Genomic DNA, 24585 nt, shown 5'->3' with positions numbered 1-24585 from the left:
AGGGCTCCTCCTCTATTTTTGTCTGGTAAAGCCCAACACACCCTGATTCATGACGGCAGCCTAAACAAACCTCATTAAGATTTGGGCAATGGGGTTAAAAAGGAGAAAGAGGTTTGTGTGTGTGTGTGTGTGTGTGTGTGTGTGTGTGTGTGTGTGTGTGTGTGTGTGTGTGTGTGTGTGTGTGTGTGTGTGTGTGTGTGTGTGTGTGTTTTTCCTGGAGGTAGTCAGTGGAGTTTGAATGAGAATGAATGACAGAGCGTGAAAGAGAAAGAAAAAGAGTTTGTGTGCAGTGTTCTCTGCTGAGCTCCACAGAGGACCTATCATTACCAGATGTCTCAGTATTTTGCTTCCAGACGAATCCCTGCTCACCGCCTTTAATTCGACTCTGCCTCTTTCTCTTTCTATCTTCCCTTCTTTCTTCCTTTCTGTCTGCTCGCCCTCTTTTTCTCTCTCCTTCTTTTCCTTCCTCCCTTCTCCATTCCCAGCTGTTTTTGGAGCACACAAGCACGAAGGAAGTTCTCCACCAATTGTTTCGGTCCTGAGAGGAGCTCCGCAGTTGGACCCCTCCCCCTTTCTGTCTCACTCCCCTTTCCCTCCTGCTACTCTTTTCCTCTCTCACCCTCTCTCTCTCTCTCTCCCCTCCCCTTGTTGTGACAGAGCACACCTGCTTGATCTTGGCTGCATGCGCTCCGAGTCCAATTACCCCATAGGCCCTCTCAGCCACTTCACAGTCTCATCCCCCTGCTCGACTGGATTTTGGGAGTCAAGCTCATCTCAACCACTCTCTTTGCCTAGCTTCCACTGAGAACAGGTAGGTTAATCTTTTAACTCTGATAAAGGATGAAAATCTGAGAATGAATGAGTGATCTTAGCTCAAGAACAACGACTTGGGCTTGACTGTGAACAGATTTGTTTAGTTTGAGAATAGTTTTGAGATAACTCTTCAGATTTTTGTATCATTTAATGTCTTGCTTACACATATAGGGATGAATTAGGAACATCTCTTTGTCCATTATATAAAACTGACATTATTTGCTGACGATGTTATTTTCTAAACATGTGTCTACATGTGAGGCAAAGTGGGTTTAAGTGTGCCTCCTTTCATACTTAATTTTGCATCTGTGTGCATGTGTGTGTTGTATATATTCCCGATTTGTTGCCAAGCCTTGTTCCCACAGCACTCTTGGCTTTGTGATGAGACTTTAATCATTCCCAGTCCAATCTCCATACAGCTCTGAAAGCAGCGACTAGGGAAGGGGGTGTGGTAGTGCTGTTGATACCAGTACCTCGCTCGTCTGCCAAAAAAGTATTATTTTTTCCCCGTATTTGATCTCCAAAGTATCCACCAGTGAGGACTGTGTGAAGTTCTCTCACTTTACAGTTTTAACTTGCATTTCTAATTTGTTGGTTTTTATGGCAGCTGACCAGAGAAGTGTTTGGCCACTTATTTGTTGACTGTTTAGATGTAACCCATATGTCAGGGGATTATTCAAATGTGTTGTATTTTTACATGGCAATAGAATCAGATTTGCAATGCTTATGGAAGGGTTTAAGAGAGGAAAAGGGAGAAAACTTGGACTTTCTTTCTCCTTAACTTGGTTAATTCTTTTTGTCATTATTTGCTAACGTCAGTGGAAAAGATTCTGATTTGTTGCATTCATTTTTCCCTCTCCCTCTCTCTTTCTCTCTTTGTTTAGCTTTCTTTTTCTCTCTTTTTTTCCTTTCCCTGTGGCGTATTGGCCAGTCTACAAGTAAATGAGTGGAGAAAAAAAGTTGAAACGACAACAATGAGGATTTCTTTGTGTTTATTCAGCCCATCACTGCATGTCAAGATGTTGATTGGAAAGGTTGTTGCTGGTGCTTCTCACACTTTCCATTTCAGTGACTCATTTCAGGCCATTTTAACCCCAATCCCTTATCTGTCTGCTCAGTGAACCTGTTTCCTTTCAGTACATACCTCCTCTGTCCGCCGTGGCATTTGCAACTGTGTTTTCACAGAAGCAGAGCAGCGCCCAAATTGCTAGGGGCAACTTAAAGTGAGAAGAGGAGATGAAAAAGGAGGAGATGAAAAAAACCCTCTACCTGGCAACACACAGCACCATTAATCCTGTAATGGTACAGCTTCCTCTATCAAAGAGGTCTGAAGACTTCCCGGCAAGCCACCACACAACTCTGAGCTAACTCATTACATCCTTTCTTTGCCAGCAGAGAAAAAAACTTAATAAGGCTCAGCTGCACTGAATGACACTGAATGGAATGGAGTAAAACTGGGGAAAACTTAGAAACAACACAGAAAGAAAAATGTCACTTAGAATAGAATCGAAGCCAAAAAGAGGCATACACATTGTGCTAAAATACACCCAGAGCAATAAAAGTACTCCTCCAGATCATAGTTTCTTGGGCTAAGCAGCTGTTTAATGTTTGAACCAGAAACCAGAAATACCAGATTTTAAACTAAAAGCTGGACGGCATTTTTTTCCATTTGGAATTCAATTGTTTGGGTCAAAAAAAGGAAAAGAACAATGGAACTTGAATGGACATCAGCCTTGAAGTATTTTCCCCCTGTGTGTGTTGGAATACCAGAAAGTTCCACATGTCAGTCCTTCAGGCCAAAGTTAAGGGGTCAGACAGAGAAAGAAAATACCAAAAGCTATGAGAGAAAGGCTTGGCAAGGAAGGAAGAGAGCACAAAATGGGAGGAGGAGATGGAAAGAGAAGAAAGGTGGAGAAGGTTGGGCAGTTTGTCCACGTCTGTACAGCACAGACGTTTGATAATGGGACTGAGGCTGATGGCAGGTTGACAGCTCTTCACATGGAACAGCTGAAATGTGGTTTAACCACTCACTGGCTTTCTCATACTTTGATTCCAAACACCAGGCAAGGTTTTAAGACCCAAGAAGTTCTTTCAGTTATATTTTTTAGTCTGAAACTTTTAGTTTCTCTATGAAGAAACTACTTTGAATCATAGTGGTGAAAAACCCTTGGGTTTTTCTTGGAGCCTAAAACATCCCATCATGCAGATATACACGGAAGGAAAGACTGATTTGGCTTTACTCATATTAATTTTAGAGAACTCGTTGGCACTGACATTGTTTGTTGGCAGTGCCTGTGCATATTTTCAGATGTTCATGTTCTCCCTCACAAAATCCCCCAAGTATGTATCAGAAATTCGTTGACTGTAACGACCACTGACTTGTTGGGTAACTGCTGAATTAAAAGTTCTCAGTAATTTTACCATAGTCATCAATCAAGCGTATGTGTTTGTGCAATCATGTGGGAGGGGGAAACATATTCATTTGCTGATAGGTTAAAGGGGCCACATGTGTTTTAAATGTCCTGTGGCCTTGTAAATACCTTCCAGTGATTCATGGCCTGCAGACACTCTGCTAAGTCAGGAGCAGGCCTGTGGAGAGTTAAGAGGAGAGGAGCGAGGTAGCAGACAAGGGTCGAGAGTGGCAGTTAGCGTCTGCTTTATGGTGATTGGTTCATCATGGTTTGATTTGTTCAAATTAAAGCTCTGTGGTGTTTAAAGCTCGAATCTGTTTCTGTTCTGCTGTTGCACTTTGGTCGATCGAAAGTGACGAAGCATAGAAGGGAAAATTGCTTTACTCCCTCTTGCAGGCTCCGTTTCCTGTCTGGGATTCATTAGTAATGCTGAGGCCAGTTTTGGGGGAGAGTGGAGGGAGGGAAGGGAGATGAGACAACAGTTGAAGACAGGAGAACTGACAAGGATGCCACCGCCACAGGAAATGTCAAACCCTTCCCCCCCTTTTTTTCATCAGACATGGACTGATGAATCCCAGGTTTCAGATACGTAAGAAAATATTGTTGAATGGTAACCTTATCGATTAAAGCTTTTCACAGCTGCCCGAGCTTTTCACATTGCTATACCTAGTTTGATTCTTTGGTCAATGCTTTGAGAAGCCTTTGATGATCACTGGAAGCCCTTTCAAAGTCTTTGGAAGTCGTTAAACCGTCAGTTGTCTCAGTGCAGTAAAATACGACAATTAAAAATTGCTACTACACCAGTATCTTGATCCAAGTGTGTTTTAAATCTCACTATAAAGCCAAACATATTTCTCAAGTTAGGTTCCAATGAATGGCTATATATCACTTCTGCACATGCTAATCTTTGTTTTACTGATGAGGACATTTTTTGCAGCACTGTTTCTCAAACATGCATTTGTTTTTAAAGTGCAAGTGTTTGCTTCATAGCTCAATAACAGGAAACCTTTTGTCTAGCAGCTATTGCCAATTAGTTTCTGTCCACTTTTTGTCAACAAAGAATTTTTCATTGTCACCTTCCAAGCTGGCATACAGCCACACCATCAACAATATTCGTCATGTTCCTCGAATAAAGCCACTCTGACCTGAAAGATCAAGCAGGGAGGTTTGGAAGATGGTTTAATGCGGTTACTATTTGTTCACACTTTCATGTGCGTTTAATTTGAAATGTAATTTAGAGATTTTACAAACATTAAATCACTAAAAAAATATATTAAAGTTGGGTTTTTTTGTTTTTATTTTTAATAGAAATAAAAGATGTTTTCTGCATTTTAGGAACAAAATGATAAAATTTTCTAGTGTTATGTTTGTATCTCCAGCTTGGTGGTGTCCTCTGTAAAACTGGAAGTGATAAAGTGAATCACATTTATCCTGTAACAGAAAGTTGTATCTTCTTAGAGGGAATTAGAAATGCACACACTGGTGTGATCTGGGGTTTTGCAGGGTCAAGTCATGTTCCTGCATGCTGTTCAGGGCTGACAGCCCTTCGGGTTGTTTGAGAAGCCATATTTCAGATTTGCAGGCCAATCCTTCGGGGCCTGTAGATGCATCTGAGCAGACTGGTAATTAAGGAAGCAATGCCTGGGGTGCAGCAGGTTGAATTTTAACTTTTTCATTGTGTCTGTGGGTTTTTAGAGTAAACATTAAAGCTTACAGAAAGACTTTGGGTGACCAAAATTTTTAGTTACTAGTTACTAGTTTATAAATTTCTACACCTCTTGACCCAAAAACGCCTAACTTAATAATGCTAATACCACTTAAAGTTTATTCTGCAGCTATGATTCCAATTTCTTAGTTAACGTCCCAAAGAACAATCTCTGTCTGAAAAGCTTTTAGTTTTATTTTTCTTGGGTTTGTTTCAAATAATTTTACTCTCATCATCAGCAACTCCTAAATCTTAATATAAATCATGAAGTAGTAAGCAGTAAGCTTTGTGTTTGCAGTATTGCTGCAGCAGTTAAAGGCTAACAGAGCTCAGTTTGAGATTGCTCTCATCTCGTTCTTCCTTTTGCATGTCTGGCTTCCATTAAAAGATGCTGAAGTGTTTATGGACACCGTCTGACAGATTGATGGCAGGGAAACTGAAATTCTGCACCAGTGAACATGTTCATGTATATCTAGTTGTGTGTTTTTGGCCAGAGGTCAAAGCAGACAGATAAGGTTCAGTAGTCCTTGGTTATGTGTGCCCATTTCTGTTCTGTTCTGTTAAATAAACCTGGTTTTGCTGATTAATTTGAGTTTTCAGCCTCTGAAATGTGCCAGATGTAAGGAGTTTACAATATCAGTAGTTCACTGAAAAGATTGGCAAAGTGGCTTGAAATAGTTAAACTATAATGCTTTAGCAAATGAATTATCATGCAAAACAGGTCCATCCAATTTGACATAGATACTTTGTTATAGATACTGTGTCAACAGCACAACATGATGTTGGTTATAGTTATTTTGGTACCATATGATCTGGCATCCACTGGCTCATAATACTCATAATACTGGCCTACGAGTGCCTTACATCCCAAAATCCAACAAAATTAAAGAACACTGCATTCAGTTTCGTAGATGAGGTTTTTATTGGATTGAATTTTCTGCTTTGATTAGATATGAGAGCCTAACACAGCCAAGATTACGCAGCCCTTGGAAGACTGGAACAACTTGTCCTCTGGATCAGATGTTTGCTGAGACCAGAGCTTTTTCATTCAACACATTCAAGTAAAACAAATGCAACATGTTTTTAAAGCACAGAAAGTTGAATCTGGACATTAAACACATGATCATGTGACACAATTCCAGTTTCTAATTTCCAACCTATAGAATCAGCTGCTTTGTTTTGGGGGGGGTGGGAGGGGGGGGGTTCTGGTTTTTGCACTTCATAGCAAAACAAGGAAAGTTAAGAGGCAGAAACGAACCTATCGAACTTGATTCCCCTCTGAATGGATGTGATTTCAAGCTTGGTCACACTGTATGCAAGCACTGTAACCGCTGGACTGAAGCTGTACAGTGTGTCAAATCGGTGGCTGTTTTGTGGACAGAGACTATAATTACTGCTCATGTTGAGAGTCACTTTGAGCCGTGATCCCCATGACCCGACACAACCTTAACCAGGATTTGCACTACGTCAGCACTCACTGTCACTCCCATTCTCTTAAAAGCTTACAAAATAGTTTAAGCAACAAATCTAGTATTTTCATTGTGACATGCCTAATAATAGAATAGAAAAAGTACTACAGTACAAAAAACAACACAGGTACCTGTGTTAACACACATTAAAACAAACTTTTTGTTTCATCCACACTTGAGAAGACCTTAACATGAACCCAGTCACACACAAAAAACCCCAATAAAATAAACATATGGGCCACTAACATCCTATGTGTGCTCAGAGGCCATATAAGCAACCTCGGAGTCACTTTTAACCCTGGCCAGCTGATGGTTTTTGTTAAGTTTCATCATCCTGGTCATGATGCTCAGGTCAAGGTCGGCTGCAGACCAGCAGCTCCAAAATTGTTTGTTAGCAGCTGTGGCTCAAAAGCGCCCTTCAATTATTGTGGCACCACGAGGGAAGGAGGAACGTTTGGCTTTAAGGTTGACAAGCAGATTGCTGGGTCTTTGAGACTCTGCATGTGTGTGTGTGTGTGTGTGTGTGTGTGTGTGTGTGTGTGTGTGTGTGTGTGTGTGTGTGTGTGTGTGGTTATCTTTAGAAATAGAAAAAAAAGGAAGTAGGATTCTCCCAGCGACTCCACTTGTACTGTAGATATAGACCCATACAGAAGATGAAGTGTTCGACAAGCAAACGATCATTAAATATGATATACAGCTGCAGCCATGTAATTTCTTGTCATGCATCTTCTTTGAATTACTGTAAAAACGCAAGCAGCTGTTAGCTAAAATGGTTATTAAAAAAAAGAAACAGGTGCAAAAAATATGAAACACGCTTAATGAAAAGGTAAAAATTAATGGAAAATGAGCCTGTAGAGGTAATCCAGGACTTCTTTGATGCTACATACTGGAACCAGAGTACTTGGTTCACCTCATGGACAGGACATTAACAGTTTTGCTGGCAGAATCACAGAACACATTAAATTTTGTGACCACACTATCTCCCCAAAAAGGATTTCATGTTGATTTATAAGATAAGATAAGATAAGATAACCTTTATTAGTCCCACACGTGGGAAATTTGTTTTGTCACAGCAGGAGTGGACAGTGCAAAAGTTATGAGGCAAAAATTAGAATACAATAAGAATAAATACAGTACACAACTGTACAGAATAGAATAAAATAAATACTATATACAGTAGAATAAAATAAAATAAATATACAATAAGATAAAAATAGAATACAAATACAAATACTATATACAACTGAGTAAAAATACAACGATGACAGAAAGGATTATTGCACTTAGTATTATTGCATATGTATGGATGTGTGTGCTTGATCAGTTAAAGTCTTTATTATGGAGTCTGACAGCAGTGGGGAGGAAAGACCTGCAAAATCTCTCCGTCCCACACCGTGGGTGCCGCAGTCTCCCACTGAAGGAGCTGCTCAGTGCTGTCACAGTCTGCTGCATGGGGTGGGAGATGTTGTCCATCAGGGATGACAGCTTAGCCGCCGTTCTCCTGTCACTCACCACCTCCACTGGGTCCAGAGGGCATCCTAGAACAGAGCTGGCCCTTCGGATCACCCTGTTCAGTCTCTTCCTGTCCCCAGCAGAGATGCTGCCGCCCCAGCAGACCACGCCATAAAAGATAGCAGAAGCCACAACAGAGTCATAGAATTTCTTCAGGAGTGGGCCCTCCACTCCAAACGACCTGAGTCTCCGCAGCAGGTACAGCCTGCTCTGCCCTTTCCTGTAGAGGGCGTCTGAGTTATGAGTCCAGTCCAGTCTATTGTTCAGATGAACACCAAGGTACCTGTAGCTGTCCACAGCCTCAATGTCCATACCTTGGATGTTCAGTGGTTGCAGTGGAGAATGCTTGTGCCTGCGGAAGTCTACCACCAGTTCCTTGGTTTTACTGGCGTTGATCTGGAGGTAGTTCAGCTGGCACCAGTCCACAAAGTCTTGGGTCAGACCTCTGTACTCCTTGTCGTCCCCATCAGTGATGAGGCCGACTATTGCAGAGTCATCAGAGAACTTCTGCAGGAAGCACTGGGTGGAATTGTGGGAGAAGTCTGCAGTGTAGATGGTGAAGAGGAACGGAGCCAGAACCGTTCCCTGTGGGGCCCCCGTACTGCAGACGACCCTGTCCGACACACAGCCCTGAGTCCTCACATACTGTGGTCGGTCGGTGAGGTAGTCCAGGATCCAGGTAGTGAGGTGATGGTCCACTCCAGAGTTCACCAGCTTGTCCTTTAGAACCGAGGGAAGAATAGTGTTGAAGGCACTGGAGAAATCAAAGAACATGATTCTCACAGTGCTTCCAGCGGTCTCCAGGTGAGCGAGGGAACGATGTAGGAGGTGAATGACGGCATCATCCGCTCCAATGCCAGGCTGGTAGGCAAACTGAAGTGGGTCCAGTGATGAGCTTATTAGGCGCCGAAGCTGAGCCAGGACCAACCGCTCCAGGGTCTTCATCAGGTGGGATGTCAGAGCCACCGGCCTGTAGCTGTTGAGGTCCTTGGGGCGTGAAGTCTTTGGCACTGGTACAACACAGGAGGTTTTCCAGAGCTGTGGGACTCTTCCCAACCTCAGGCTCAGGTTGAAGAGGTGCTCCATCACCCCACACAGTTGGTCCGTGCAGGACCTGACGACCCTCGAGCTGATGCCATCTGGACCCGCTGCCTTCTTGCCATTAATCCTCCTCAGTTCCCTCCTAACCTGGGTGGTTGAGAGAGACAGGCTGGAGCCTTGTGTTGAGTGTGTATTGGATGCTGCAGTTGGGGGTGGGGGGGAGTGAGCAGGGTGAATAGAGGAGGTGTGAAGTGTCTGAGGTGGAACAGCAGCAGTGGGGGTGGGTGAGTCTGCAGCCGATGTTGCAGACTGCCTCATGGCTGAATCAAATCTGTTGAAGAAATGATTCAGTTCATTTGCCCATCTCACATCTTTATGAACAATCCTTTGGTCATTGAAAGAAATGCCTAATGAAAAGATGAAGTCTTCATGTCTAGGGATAGGGTGGAGCTGAAGGTTAAGTTGAAAATGTAAGAGCTCATAGAGGAGGAAATTCAGAAACTCTGCCAAAGCACAACAGACAGCCGACCAGTGGGCAGGCTGGAGAAAGCAAATGTCTTGGCCCACTTGATGCTGCTCATGAAAACATCTCTTGACCCTCTGTAGTTTGCATATAGACCAAATCTGGGAATGGAGCATGCAGACATCTGCAGTATGTGCTGCAGAAAGCATACTCCCATCTAGATAGCAACAGGATCACCTTCTTTGATTTTCCAAGTGAATTTATCATGAGAAGATACAGGAAATGTCAGTAGACTATCTCAGCGGTCCCCAACCTTTTTTGCGCCACGGATCGGTTTATGCCCGACATTATTTTCACGGACCGGCCTTTAAGGTGTCGCGGATAAATACAACAAAATAAAACTAGTACCGGTACCGAAAAAAAGAAGATTTATTCATAACACACGTGAAAAGACCCAGGAAAACCGAGTTAACGATAAGAACGATAACAAAATAACGCTGAAAACCAATACAAACCCTGAAAAAAATACATTTCACACCTGAGCCTCAACTCTCGCGGCCCGGTACCAAACGACTCATGGACCGGTACCGATCCGAGGCCCGGGGGTTGGGGACCGCTGGACTATCTGACAGCCAGGACTCGGTGTGAGTTTGGGTAGTGCTCTGTATGAATTGGTGATACAGTATGAAAGAGACTATATTGTCTCCTGTTCCTGTTCACCTTATACACCTCATAATTTCAGCAAAGTTTGCAATACAACCTACAGAAATACTGACAATTCTGCAGTGGTTTGCTGTATTGGTGATACAGGAGGAGAAGCATGGAGCACTACTGGATGTTTTTTCTAGAGTGGACTGGGAGGTATCATCGTGTGAATATGAAAGGCTACGTGGGCCATGGTTATGCTGGGATAGGATATTGATGTGGTGTAGGTGTAAAAGTACCCAGGGATCCACATGGATTACACAAAGGCTCTATGTAAGAAGGGGATAAGTGGATGATTTTCTCTTACAGACTGAAACTTAGGTGCCAAAAGGACAGATAAAGGAAATCTTTCATTTCATTTCATTTGTATTGTATATCTCATTCTATAAATGTTTAAATGTTAAGCCTTCTCTAGTTCCAGCAGTAACAGTAGAAATGCAGACTTGACCATGGTCACAATAAGGCTGACACGTGGATTGTAACAATGTAAAAAAAAAAAAAATTTTAAAATATGAAAATGAAAATATATTATTTTATATGATTGTTATTTTTAACAGTATCTGTAAGGGAACCCTCAGTCGGATGACCCTCACTAATCTCTCTAAACTAAAGGTGTTTTTACTTCTACATTTCTTATTCTTTTTCTTATAAACTGAATTCTTTTGTCTGCTTTTGACTTATTGCAGCATTCAACAGCATCCAATTCAACAGAATTTGGTATTTTCTAAACTTATTTTCTAAACTAAAAGACTATATTCAAAGTGTATCCACCCAAAACCTTCTGTGTCATTTCAGGCTCCCTACTATCAGCACCATGAGGTCTGCCTGTCTCTCTCTGCTCCTGGTCACCGCCTGCTGGGCTCTGCCCTTTCGCCAGTCTGGCTTCTTAGACTTCATGATGGATGAGGGGTCAGGGGACCCTGTTACTCAGTCCCCATTGCCCCCCGTGATTGGAGGCCCTAAATGCCCCTTCAGATGCCAGTGCCACTTGCGTGTGATCCAGTGCTCTGACCTTGGTAAGGCAATACACTTCCCAGTGGTGGTTTATATGGTTGTGTAGACTTGTTTTCTAGCACTGATTAAACAATATGAGAATTATCCATGGTTAAAGTCCAAAATCTTTCAGTATATATAGACAAACAGAACTCCATCACCTGTAAAGATATGCTTTGCATGTTTCTTTTGGGTTTGCTTGAGCACAGCTAACATCTGTTTTAAGGCCTAATTCCTAAACATTTGTGAGAAGAAATGTTTTCTTCATTCAGTCCTTCATGTGCAGTCCTGTTCTAGAATCAAAATGCCTGAGCTTGTTCCACTGTACCATTCATGGCATTACATTTTTTAACTCTTTTCCTCCTCAGACACCTACTAGGGGTAACCATAGCTTCTCTTTTCTGTCATATTTCAGGCCTGCTTCCTAAAAAAAGATTGGGTGTGCATCAGGTAGTGATGGTTATTTCTCCCTGTACAGTTCACTAGTGCCACCCTATTAGTTGCCAAACCACATCTTAATTTATATATAGAGGTGTGAAAACTCATCATTAAGGGTACTGGAGAGATCACCAAATGTTCTTTATGGGGGAAGGAGTTAAGAGCCTGAAAGAAGTCACTTGCTTTCCTCGCTCCACCCAAACCCAAAGGGTCATTGGAAGGGTGTATTGTGTTACTCATTCTTGCACAGTCCTCCAGAGAACTTGTTTTGATACATTAACTGCTTCCAGATGCTGCAAGTCTTATTTCATTTCTTGTAACAACAAGATTATCTTCTTTTTCTGGATAACAGCTTTTCTTTAATCGCAGCAGCGATTAAAGGTTAACCTGGACTTCATAAATATATTCTAGTACCGTAAATTAACCAAAAAGTGCTTCTATAAGTTTACATGGTTTATTTACCAAGGTTAGAACTACTATTAGTTGGGTTTTTCATTCATCACACTCACAACAATTTACTCAATAGTCATCTTCTTTGTTTGGACCTCATCTGCCATGTTTGTCTAATCTCATGTATGGTATACACAAAAGGTTCAGTCATCTTTCAGAATCCAACACACAAAAGTCCCTGACCTCATTTATATTTGGTTATTATGTAAAAGTGCTTGACTAGGCAGTTCGGTTTGACAATTCTTTGGCCCTGTTTTTGTTTGGAAAGTATGAGCTTCAAGAAGGAGCAGGACAGGGAGGAGTGTCACTAATGGAGGATACTAGGATGAGGAGTAGACAGACATCGCATAAACAAACAAAAGATGTTTCAGATTCTGGAAAAGAAGCATAAGGAGACAGGCAAACAAATACGAGCAGGCGACTCAAACGGTTAAGGGACAGACAGGCAGTCACAAACACAGACGGTCAGAGAGACCAGTTCCATTATGTCATTACTCCAAGAGGGGCCGTGAGCAGCAGCACTTTCCCCAAAGATGCAACTCTATTCTCCACTCTTGCATCAGCACTATTTTCCAGATCCCCCATCTGCTCCGCAGATCTGCTGGCACATCCACAATAGACATTCAAATGCTCAGATACACACACACACACACACACACACAGGTATAAACATTGCATGTGTTTGGACACACACAAGTCTGGCCATAAAATGTCTGAAAGAACTCAGAGATTTGGATTTTTCTCAGTGAGGCTGATTGCTGCTGGCACGATGACAGTTAAAACATTCAGGGGGAAAACCGGTGTAAGGGTCAAAAGTTGCGATTATATCTGTAAGAAAGAGGTTTTGCTGACAGGCTGCAGAACAGCTTTTCTTTTTCCATTACAAGTAATAAAATGGCGCAATCCCCCATTAAACCTGTAAAGCTAATTGTCTTTTAAAAATATATGACGGTATAAAGTGAGCAACCTGGGCATCACACCCTTCTGAACAACCCAAAAAAGTCCCAAACTTCCCAAGAGCCATTTGGTTCTGTGACAACTCATCCTTCCCAGACACAGTTCCAGAAAACGACAGGAAATTTCATAAATAGTGTCATTAATTCTTTGTAAGGCTCCAAATTAGTCCAGTCTACTCCAAAGCAATCATGCACTTGAGATTGTAATCACTCTGATATAAAACTGAGTGATTAGTGAAGTGAGGACAAAACTCGAAGCCCAGTTTTTTCTTGCTCATTTCCCGATTGCTAACAGATGAAAAACAAGAAGTGAAACATTCAGTTAATTTATGCTGTAATTTTAAACATTTTTTAACATTAGACTTTTGCTATTGTGTAATGAGGCGTTTTTCTTTCAAGCTTTGCTTTCGCAGTACATTTGACAGCTTGGCTACAGTTCATTAACCACATGAGGTTAACTTAAAGTCTCCAGTCACACAGGCTTAGAGAACGATCAGAGACCCTCCGGTAACCACCTGCTTCTAGGGGGAAATGTTTATTCCCAAGCTAGTTGACCAAAACTTCCTTGTTTTGGTCGCTAGCGTATTGGTGCTCTCATAGTATGAATGGAGGTAATAAAGTTGCCTACTGGCCAGCTACTGTCCAAGCTGTAGTGAAACTGTGAAAACTAACCAGAAATGAAGACCGTTTGCCTTCAAAGTTAAACCTGCAACTTTTGAAATGTTTTGGCTGCAGTGCCGAGGCTCAGATTTTATTTTTAAGGCAGCTAGGCAGCGAGTATTTGCAGAACAACATGAAAAACTACAGACAACCACGCCAACTCATTTCACCCACGAGAAAGCCAGCAACCTTCAGGAATCACTACTAACCAGTCCAGGGATACAGATTTGTCCCTAGCAACCAGTGATTGTATCACATACAGGGCAGACAGCTCTCCAACATAGCGTGCATGACATCACATGGAGAACATTAATTAAGCCAAACTTCGTGTCCAGAAAACAACGCATTTGTTGGGCCTTATGGAGTTCATATTCAGGTCATTTATGGCTCAACTACTTTGAATCACATCAGATTGCATGATCATTGCACAACGCCCTTTATCTTGAATGTTTTTGAGTTTCTTGCGAGATTTTTTTCCACACATGAGATGTCAAATCATTATTCACACTCAAATAGAAAACATTCCTTTTTAGCCAAGTTTTAAGTTAAATGTTTTGAAGGGGTGGTTTTTAATTAATTTGACACTCTTATTATAAAAAATGAATCTGCAGATGAAACATGCCGTCATAAAACCATGTATTTTGTTGGATAGTCAGCACCACATGTTCCACCCATTTTTCTTCTAAACCTCCGGTGACATGGAGTACTTATTAAGCTGTATTTGTCACCAGATAGTTGACTGTAAATTGTAATAAATAGTGTCTAGCTGAGGCAGATGACAGATGTTGGAAACTAGGTTAAGGCCATATTTTTCAGCAGTTGTCATTTGCCTGACATATTAATATATATGGCGTATTTTTTGCTTCTATTAGAAACCACAAACACATCCTTTTGAAAGTTTTTCCAGCTGGCTTTCTACAAAATTGTTGCTTTTACAATAGAGGCATCAAAAAATGAGTTTTAGGCCCGTGGAAGCAGAGATGTTTTGACTTTTTAGAAAAGAATAATAAAAGGTGTGTGTGTAAGACTAGAGCTATACAGTGCAGTGATGTAATGATGACCACAAACTGCTGTGTTAATGTGTCATGCACTGCCAAGTTGGAAAAGCTGACAGAAAAACAAACCAGCAGGAAATAATGTTTGGGTGAGCCAAACAGAAGTAGTCACAAGTTATTGAGCCAAAATTTGTCAAGACATACGTATGGAGTGGAGAAACAGAGTGTAACCTTTTTTGTTAAACAGTTTATTCTACGCCTCTTCCTCTCAAATGTAAACTGCCCATTAGGAATCTCGCCGTATGTTTTTTTGTATCACCACAGAAGCATAAAAATCTCCTAGATGTCTTCATTCAACTTTTTTGAAAACTTGTCTTTCACATCAGATGCCTTTTTTTAAATTTGCTCATGACGTGCCGCGCTAAAGTCCAAGCAAAAGGATCTCATGTGACCTCAGTGTCCAGGTATGCAGTTGCATTAATGCCAAAGGAAATTTGTTTCAAGGTCCATTTCCACCATGTGTGCCTCGCAGCACATCAAATAGTTTTTCTGTCCCTTTGGAATGTCTGTTCTTAAGATCTTAAAGTCAAAGCACCATCCTGTACTGTTAGATATTCCCAAGCCAGTATGCAACAGACATCATGGAGAGGCTTTATTCAGTAACACTGCAAGGCAGACAAACACACAACAGTTATCACATGTGGATTTGTAAGTTTAAAGGACCTAAAAATTTAATGTGTGAAATTGTGAAAAATTTGTTTTTCTTGGCTGTTCAAATTAAAAACAAATCATCAAATCAGCTACACCTGTTTTTGTTTATTGCTTTGAAAAATCGAAATCATCGATTCATCCACACTATCAAAAAAAACTGAGTGATGCTCAAAAAAACATGTTTTTCAGTATCAATCTGATTATTTTTATGGGATGGTTTAAAAATCCACACATGTTAGCTGACAAAAAAAAATCCTCCTTCCCAGGATGAAGACCAGTAACTCAAGACATCACATTCAAACATCTGTGTCCAAACTGTCTTTCCTGCAGCTCATGCTGAGCACACATTGCCTCTGGCAACAGCACAAAGTTCCACAAATACACACTACACATTTTCACACAGTCGGACAAAGGCGGACAGAAACCAGGGAAGAATAGCGGGTAATCGTTTTGTATCCATTTCCTCTTGGGGTCAGAGTGTGGTTAACCTCTCAGCACCTGAACCACCACTGTCACCGCCTTACTTCAAACTCCACCATCCATCATTCCGATGGATTTATTGCACTTGTATGCTGCTGACTGTCATAACCACACATGCAGTTAATCAGGTTCTTATTGAAATCGCCTCCTTTAGGCCTGAAGGCTGTCCCTGAGGATATTCCAGATGACACCACCCTGCTGGACCTGCAGAACAACAAGATCACTGAGATCAAGGAAAATGACTTCAAGAACCTTAAAGGACTACACGTAAGAGATCATTCGCTTTCACAGGGTCGCGTGCCCATGAACCATTTGTTATTCCCAACATTATATAATGTCTGAAGTTATGTAACTATAAAACTCACCACAGCTGTCTTTCAACATAAAACTTGATTATCCACACTGGGAAACATCTTGTCCATCCATCCATCCATTCGCTTCCGCTTATCCTTTTCTGGGGCGCTGGAGCCTATCCCAGCTGTCATAGGGCGAGAGGCGGGGTGCACCCTGGACAGGTCGTCAGTCTGTCGCAGGGCTAACACACAGAGACAGACAACCATTCGCACTCACGTTCACTCCCACATTCACACCTATGGGCAATTTGGATTAATCAATTAACCTAACCCCACAAATTGCATGTCTTTGGACGGTGGGAGGAAGCTGGAGTCTTGTATTAAATCAATTTTTTGATGTTGGATAGATCCTCCACCTCCATAAAGCACCACCTCCATTTCCCTATACAAATAGTAAATACCACGACTGCCCCTCTCACAGTCCCCCAGTCCATGGAAAGCATTATCCCTATAGGCCTCACAGCCTTACACCTCTGAACTCTCGTAGCTTTCCTTCTCGCAATAAATGCCTCAGTCTGACAGCCAGAGCTGTTTCCAATGTAATGTAACTGGCCTCACAAGGGGATTGGTCCACATACCACATATTGCTTCATGTCTGCTCCAAGAGAGGGCAACAGCAGGAGTGAGATTCCTCTGAAAATGCATTAGTAATAACACCCACCACCACAACATCTGCTGGGTTCAAAATATCTTTTGTTTTTGTTGCGGTTTTATTCGGAAAGTACGATTTCTTTCACAGTCCTATGGTGCATATAGCCATGAAACTTTCTCAGTGGAAAAACTAGAAGCCACCAAGGTGTAAAGTTTCAAATAAATGTTCAAATTCCATATAAATAAATATCAAACAGTGATCTGGATGTGAAACGCTGCTGCTGTATTTTCTAGACTGAAATGTTGCTGTTAATGCCTTGAACTCATCATTTCATGCATTTTTAATTAACTTTAACACTGTTATAGACACTAGGCAGCAATAAAAACATTTTACAGTCAAGAATATCATATTATTTCCCTTGTATTCCCTCTTACAGGCTCTGATCCTCGTGAACAACAAACTCACTATCATCCACCCCAAGGCCTTCAGCCCTCTGACCAAGCTGCAGCGCCTGTACCTGTCAAAGAACTTGCTAAAGGAAATGCCGGCTAACATGCCAAAGAGCCTGCAGGAGCTTCGCATCCATGAGAATGAGATCACCAAGATTAAAAAGGCCTCTTTCCAGGGCATGTCCCATGTCATCGTCATGGGTATAAAAATTTACTGATATAGTTACCACATTATATTTATACATATTCTTTTGCTCTTCCCTCAAGTAATTACATACAGAGGCATAGCTAGCAGGTCTGATTTACATTTTAAAAGAAGCAAACTTGCTCATGTAAACACACCGAGTATGCAGCTGGTGGCTTGACGGCCTCTGGGAAGGTTGATTTAATGTTTTGTGTGTGACCTGTTAATGTATTCTCTATTGTGTCTTAAAATACAACCCCCACTTCTTTTGCAGAAATGTACAGTTTACAAATCAAATGTGCATATTTGGGCAATGAGCTGTACTGCTGTTTATCCATCTAGATTGTTTTGCTATGAGTTGATCCAAATTTTGGAGATAGTGTCTCCGTTCTTCTGAATATTCTCTGCAGAAGGATCTGTGCTTTTCCCTTGGCTCGGTTCTAATGTTAGCTGATTGCACGCTTGTGCAAATTTCATACATGAAATCGCAAAGTTGTTCAGCATAGTGAAGCCTACAAGCAAGATAAGGCAGAGCCAAATGTAACAAAACTCCCTGCGTTCTCCTAAAATACCAACACATCTTCCCAATTTGGTGTGACACTTTCCCAATCATATATGTAGAAAATGATGAGCTTACAGTTTTTATAGCTTAGAATTTGGTGTTTAGGTTCAATTATCAATTCTTCTGCTGTAATAATAACAATATCAAACTTAAGTTGTTTGATTAAAATGTACTGGAACACTAAAAGGCAGGAGTTGTTTATCTTCACTACTGAAATCTCCAAATCTGGGCAACTAACAACAAAACTTGCTGTGAATTGTCCCATTATTTTCCTCCTCACTTTGATAACTCATATCTAACTCTTAAAATTCCCTGTCCCACAAATAAAGTATCATTGTGTCACTGATTAAACTAAAGCCAGCGTGTGGATTCAATCAGCTGAAATACAGTGAAAGTGGTATGAGAATGATGCTCCGTCTGTGACAAACCAGGAAATCTGGCATGGAGAAAGATGACTGTGCAAACAGAATTATTTCATTAGTCAGCCCTCGTTGTTCCCGTAACACATCCAGGGAGGAACTAATTTGGGATCCATTTCTCTTTTTTCGTCATGTGTCCTCAATTCCATCTTTTTTTTCAGAGCTTGGATCCAATCCTCTGAAAACTGCAGGAATTGAGGCCGGTGCTTTTGCTGACCTGAAAAGGGTGTCTTACATTCGCATTGCAGACACTAACATCACAGAGGTCCCCAAAGGTATTGTTCTCATCTATTACCACAAATAACTCCTAAAAGAAGATTTGTGCATGCGACTGGATTTTAGTTTACAGTGAAACACTTGGTTTAGTGTAAAAAGAAAAGAAAGAAGGAATACTGCATATTCCTAGACTAGAAATATCCTCTTCTTGCTTTTTTTCCCTCACAGAAGATTGAAGAAGTCATAGAAGTTGCTACCTCTTAATACCACTTGGTTTTTGATGTGGATCTATTGTCTTGTGGGTTCGCAGGTCTGCCCAGCTCTCTCTCTGAGCTTCACCTGGACGGAAACAAAATCACCAAGCTGACAGCTGACAGGCTCAAAGGCCTAAATAACCTGGCAAAGTAATATGCATATGTTTATCATTTTAAACTGTGATTTCCTTTGCATTTTGAGCTTTAAAGTGAGTGCAGGTGGGACCACTTCAATGCAGTATTAACCACTTGCAACTACATGGCCGTGAGTAGTTGTAGTAGTTGTAGATTTAATGCTTTATGCTTAGAAAAAAGGAGAAAAACTTGACTATCCAGAGTCCGGAATTTAAAAAAAAAATGCAGATGCCCAAATGGATTTAAGAGTAGAGCACTGGCACATATTTACGTGTAAGAGGGAAAAAGTTTATTATGGGGTTTGTAATTGAATGATAATTAAGCTGAGGGTGCCTGCAGTCGCTTGCAGACAGGCTGGAGTGCAGTCAGAAGGGAGCCGAGTAAGTGGGGCACTCACTCTCCTATGGTTTGGAGTTGGTTGAGTTTTGCAGAGCTAGGTTTTTCTGCAGTACATAAAGAAGAACAGTCTGGGGAGGTTCACTGGAGACTGAAGTAAGCCTCTTAAGACACGCACTTTTTTCCATTAATCCTAGGTCATCTGAATTTGTCAGCTTCAGCTCTGAATGTGCACATTTTGTCACATTTCTCTGCAGTCACTTTTGCATCATTGCTGCTCCCTTTAGGCAGCTTTTTTCTGATTGGTTGCCACTCAAAAAGGTTTGGACAGCTGGTGGGCGTGGCTCCTATGAGTGCAGCTCTATTCCTGACATGAGTACTACATCAAGAATATCTGCTATCCCTGATATCATACAGAGCTACCAGACATTTGTACAGCAGGCTGAAGTCTAAGCTTGTGGCTCATAATTTATGATAATGTACCTTTCTGAATGAGTTACCTTTTCGAATTGTGTTTCCACTCTTTGGTTTGGCTTGTTGACCTGGAAAACTAGCTGCAGTGTTACTGTTTAAGCAATTTTCTGTCTGGAAAACCCTAAAGCCTAAACAGTGGTTTCTGGATAATCAAAATAAATGGTTTGCTCATAAATTTGACTAGAACGTGTTTATAAGATCACTGCTCAGATTATGCCAGGGATGGCATACCAAACCAGAACAAAGAACACTTTGATGCAGAAGTTGAGGGAAGAGGAGCATAAGATGCTTTTTGTTTTCCATTCTCTCATAATGAAGTAATTGAGTGGGAGATTCTGGGCTCTGCAGCAGGTGTGGATATTTTCCTGCATGCGCATTTCCTCTGGTAAATCTCTCTCACTTCCTTTCAGCTCATTTTATTAGCTATTGAGGACTTTGGAGTGAATGTCACTGGCTTAGTTTGCAATGTACTACTTTTTTCTACTTCCTGATTTTTCTTGCAGGCTGGGTCTGAGCTACAATCAGATCAGCTCTGTGGAAAACGGCACATTGGCTAACGCACCCCACCTGCGAGAGCTGCACCTTGACAACAATGCTCTGACCAGCGTGCCTCCTGGCCTGCCCGACCATAAGTACATCCAGGTACATACTCATCTGATTAACGTTAGGATTATGGCACTTTTCCAGTTTTCAATACACATCTTAATCAAAGGAAGGTTGTTATTGCAACCACTTATTTCCAGCACTGTAGTTATGTTTCTCATTCTCTTATGGTTTGATCACACACAGCTCCTTTTCTCTGATGTAAACCATGCTGAAAAAGTTTACTTTGCTGCGTTTTTTCATTTGGGTTGTTTAGGTTAACAATGCTCGATTACAAGTCAGCCAAGGCTTTCATAACTCAAGTCATATGGATTCATTTTTTGTTTGTTTATTGACTGTTGGTAGCTTACACTGATACAATCTGATCTGGAAAGTAGGGGGAAAGTAGACGGGCCATTTAACGTTTAGTTTGGCACTTTGATATCTCAAATGTGGAACTACTGCTTCAATCTTATCTCAGAAGGCTCCTTCATTTAAGGTAATTCCCTGAATTTCTCAATAGATCAAAACGTATTAGATTACAAACTACCTTTTTCTGTGAATGTTGTCAAGAGCAAACATCCCAGACTTTTGGAAGAAATGAACCAGGTTGTTGATATAACTTTCAAAATTTGCAAACTATGCACAGTCTGCACAAATCCTTTACTTCCAGCACAGATTGGGACACTTCCATTCTCTGAGTCAAAAAGGATATTGTGTGATTCATCTGCAATTCCTGTTCCCAGACATCCCACGCAAGTCTGTGGAAAGCCCAAAGTGGCATGGCAATAATTAAATGACGATCAGATACAGTATGAGAAGGAGAAACTTGCAGAGGCAGCAGCAACTGTAAGCATGCTGGAGCACATTAAATAGCACACCCTCTATGAGATTTACCAATAGAATGAGCAGAAATGTATCAGCCGATGTGGACTGATAGAAGTTGCATAACAGAAGGTTTTATTGCAACTGTAAGAATATCTACACTGCGATATTTAGGGTGTTTTTTTACATTTAAAAAAAAACAAAGAAAGGTGGACAACAATATTGTTTTTAGTGAAACCAGATGTTTAGAAAAGGTGCCACATACAAAGAAATTATTTATAGAAGTCTCTTTCATGCTTTTTGTTCTGTCTTTTGACTTTTCCATTGTATATGATGACATATTTAGCAGGGTGACTCTGAAGTCTGTAATTAACATTATAATGTTATGCCACTTTCCCGCCTTTGCTCCTAGAGCCTAGCAGCTTTGTCATTTTCCTGAGTTCTCCATATTTTTTACACACCACTTGATTAGCATGTATGCAGTCCTTTTCTCCACTGTTTTTAGTTAAACATTCTGAAGAGAGGAGGGAAAAAAGCCTAGCTTGGTTGTTGCTATCATTCATTTTGAGACATATTATTTTCCTCTTAATCTGCTTTATTCTGGAAAAGCCAAATTATTGCCATGCACGTTCGGTGACCGAATGTTGTTATTATTTTAATCCCTGCTCTAGGTGGTCTACCTTCATGCCAACAAGATTGCTGCTGTGGGAACAGAGGACTTCTGTCCTCCCGGCTTCAACACCAAGAAGGCCATGTACTCTGGCATCAGCCTGTTCAGCAACCCCGTGCCTTACTGGGAAGTTCAGCCAGTCACCTTCCGCTGTGTCTTTGACCGCTCCGCTATCCAGCTCGGCAACTACAGGAAGAAGTAGAGCGTCCTACATGCCACTGCAAGGAAGTGTGTGTTTGTAAATGAGTGTGTGAGAGTTTTGTATGTGTGAGTGTTTGACAACAGCCCCACAACACTGACTCCCTACCAACACTGCCTTTCCACAAATGATGATACAGTTAATTCGCATACTCATTTCAAAACTCTGTGGACCTCAAACACAACGTATCAGATTCAATATTCAGCTTCAAGGTTTGTGTAACGATAGTACCCACAGCTTACTGCAACTACTAGCACACTACAGTGACGCTTTCGTGCACAGGGCACATCATTCACGGGACCAGTTACGCAAGCATTAATATTGCATATATGTTCACATAAGTGCTGTAACATATTAATGTGTATAATATGTGCAATTTATTCAGTGGACAACAAATTAAAAGATGAACCCAAACCAAAAAAAAAAACCCAACAACAACAAAAAAATCTCACTCAGTGGAAATCTCAATTTAATCGCCTTTTAGACCTGTAGCATTGTATGAATTAGCTGGCCTGTAGAGCAGGCAGCAATGGGTTAACTTGTGTTTTACCCTTTAACAACCGGTATACTAGAATGTAGTAGATATTGCCTGTGTACTAGGAATAGACTTCAAAGTGTAATATTACCAAGCTGCATTTCAAGAACACAGAGTGTCTATTTGAATTGTTCTCAATCCAAGTAGAGATAAAAGCAGCAGTGATTTCATTTGCTTTGTGATATCTTGTGCTTCCTTCCATGTTGTTTTAGCTCTGGATCTTTTTATATATTTTCTCCATCACATTCCATCTCCTGTTCTGTTCCAAGTGTGTGCTTCCCATAAAACAAGGTGAAAATAGCTTGTTAAATGTAGAATAAATCATATATGTTTTAAACAGAAGCCATGCCCAAAGATTTATATGCATGCTCTTAATTTTTCCTTTCAACTTGAACCTGATGCTTTCTTTATTGTCGTGTTAATGCGTGTATGTATCTACTTCATGTTTACCTTCCCTTTATTTTTATTTTTTATTCTTTTTGTTGGAAGTTGGAGGGTCTATGTAGACTGACATGCCAGCAGCAACCATGTTGGTGTGAATGTTGTATGTATAGATGCTGTATATAAATGCTGTATAAAAACCTCTCATTGCTTAAATGCACAAGCACTTACCATAGCTCAGACTTAATATATCAGCAACAAACGTGTTCCTCTTTTTTTCGGAGCAGGGGCTCCAGCTAAGTTGTCATGAACAAAATAAAAATACTAGTGGAAACAGTAGCAGTTTTTAATGGTTACAATGACCAGAATTAGCATTATTATCTTTGGTGTGAATGGAGAGTTAGCTCCAAGGTCACTGGATAGCACAAATGATCAAGCGAACGTACTAAACATGAGAAATCTTCACTTATATGGAACATAAATTCACATCAAATTCGAATGCTAACAGGAGGCATGTCATTGAGAGAGAACCTTGACAAAGACTGGAAATATGCAATGAAAGCGCGATGAGTTATCAAATGAAAAACACATGCACCCAAACACTAAAAATTTCAATTTCATTATTTCAGCTGACTGCATTTCAGAATAAAACCAGACTAATAAGCGATCTAGGTTTGACTATGTTTCACTTTCGATTATTTAAAAGTCATCGATTGCTTTCACTTTTATCGCAGCCTTTATCTGCTCGCGCTAAACATCAATGCTTTCTTGCCATCTGGCAACAGTAAGTGAGTCACACCATCAAAACTGTGCTTCTCTACAGTTTTAATTATTTTAATTATAGTATACAGGCCTGCAAGAGCTCAACATATCATGACAGAATCAGGTGGGTTTTAGTGACTTATTACATCAAATTAAAACAGCGCTTTTCATTAAAACAGTGATTTTGAGCTGTTATGTATACTGTGTTACTCACTGGTACAATATATTACCAGTGGGGTATGTAAGAGGTGTTTTAGTGTGTTTTCTACATTTACTTATGCTGTGTATGGTTCCGGGGGTTGAAGACATTCCCAACAAGACACTTTGAGCAGATCATCAGTCGACTGTTACACTGTTTATATTTACATGTATGCTGCAAATGTTGCGTCCAGAGTGCACCCAGCCTCTTGCCCTATTACAGCAGGAATAGGTTAAAAATCCAAACTGCAAATACTACACAGTGCAATCACCATAAAGTCTCCTGTGCGGTGTGTTTGATTCTTCAGAGGAAACCAGAGCTCAGACACAAACACATCATGTACACTTCACACAGGTTACCAGGTTTGATAACAGAGCTCTATAATCACCATCACACAACATCCAGATCCCAAGGTGAGTGAAAACACTGTGGTGAAGGCTGTAAAGAGCCTTAAAAATCTAACTTATGGTAGATTAATTTGCTTCGAGCTACCCCAGCAGGCTCTAACTCATTTTGATGGGTTTTGTGGTCCGGGATGAAAAAAACAGTATTTGCAGAAGAAACATTTCTGGCCTGTGAGCCATCGGAGATTTATAGTCAAGGAGTCATTTGGGAGACTTTAATGGGAATATTTAGGTTGAAGAAAAAAGAAACTG

The 24585-nt window shown here is 40.9% G+C and overlaps 1 protein-coding gene across 1 annotated transcript; it reads left to right on the top strand.

Annotated features, from left to right (window-relative positions):
• Positions 1-571: 571 nt before the first annotated feature.
• On the top strand, positions 572-23307 carry dcn (decorin). Its single transcript, XM_026147096.2, has 8 exons — positions 572-811; positions 10915-11135; positions 15957-16069; positions 17184-17397; positions 18523-18636; positions 18888-18981; positions 20280-20418; positions 21855-23307. Exons 2-8 carry the CDS (start codon positions 10934-10936, stop codon positions 22053-22055), a joined length of 1077 nt encoding a protein of 358 aa, XP_026002881.1. The 5' UTR covers positions 572-811; positions 10915-10933; the 3' UTR covers positions 22056-23307.
• The last annotated feature ends 1278 nt before the right edge of the window (positions 23308-24585 follow it).

This window comes from Astatotilapia calliptera, chromosome 17, assembly GCF_964374335.1.
Source record: "Astatotilapia calliptera chromosome 17, fAstCal68.1, whole genome shotgun sequence".
In the NCBI taxonomy this organism is placed as follows: Eukaryota; Metazoa; Chordata; class Actinopteri; order Cichliformes; family Cichlidae; genus Astatotilapia; species Astatotilapia calliptera.
Note: the sequence above shows the minus strand (reverse complement) of the source record. Positions and strands in the feature narration are given on the sequence as shown.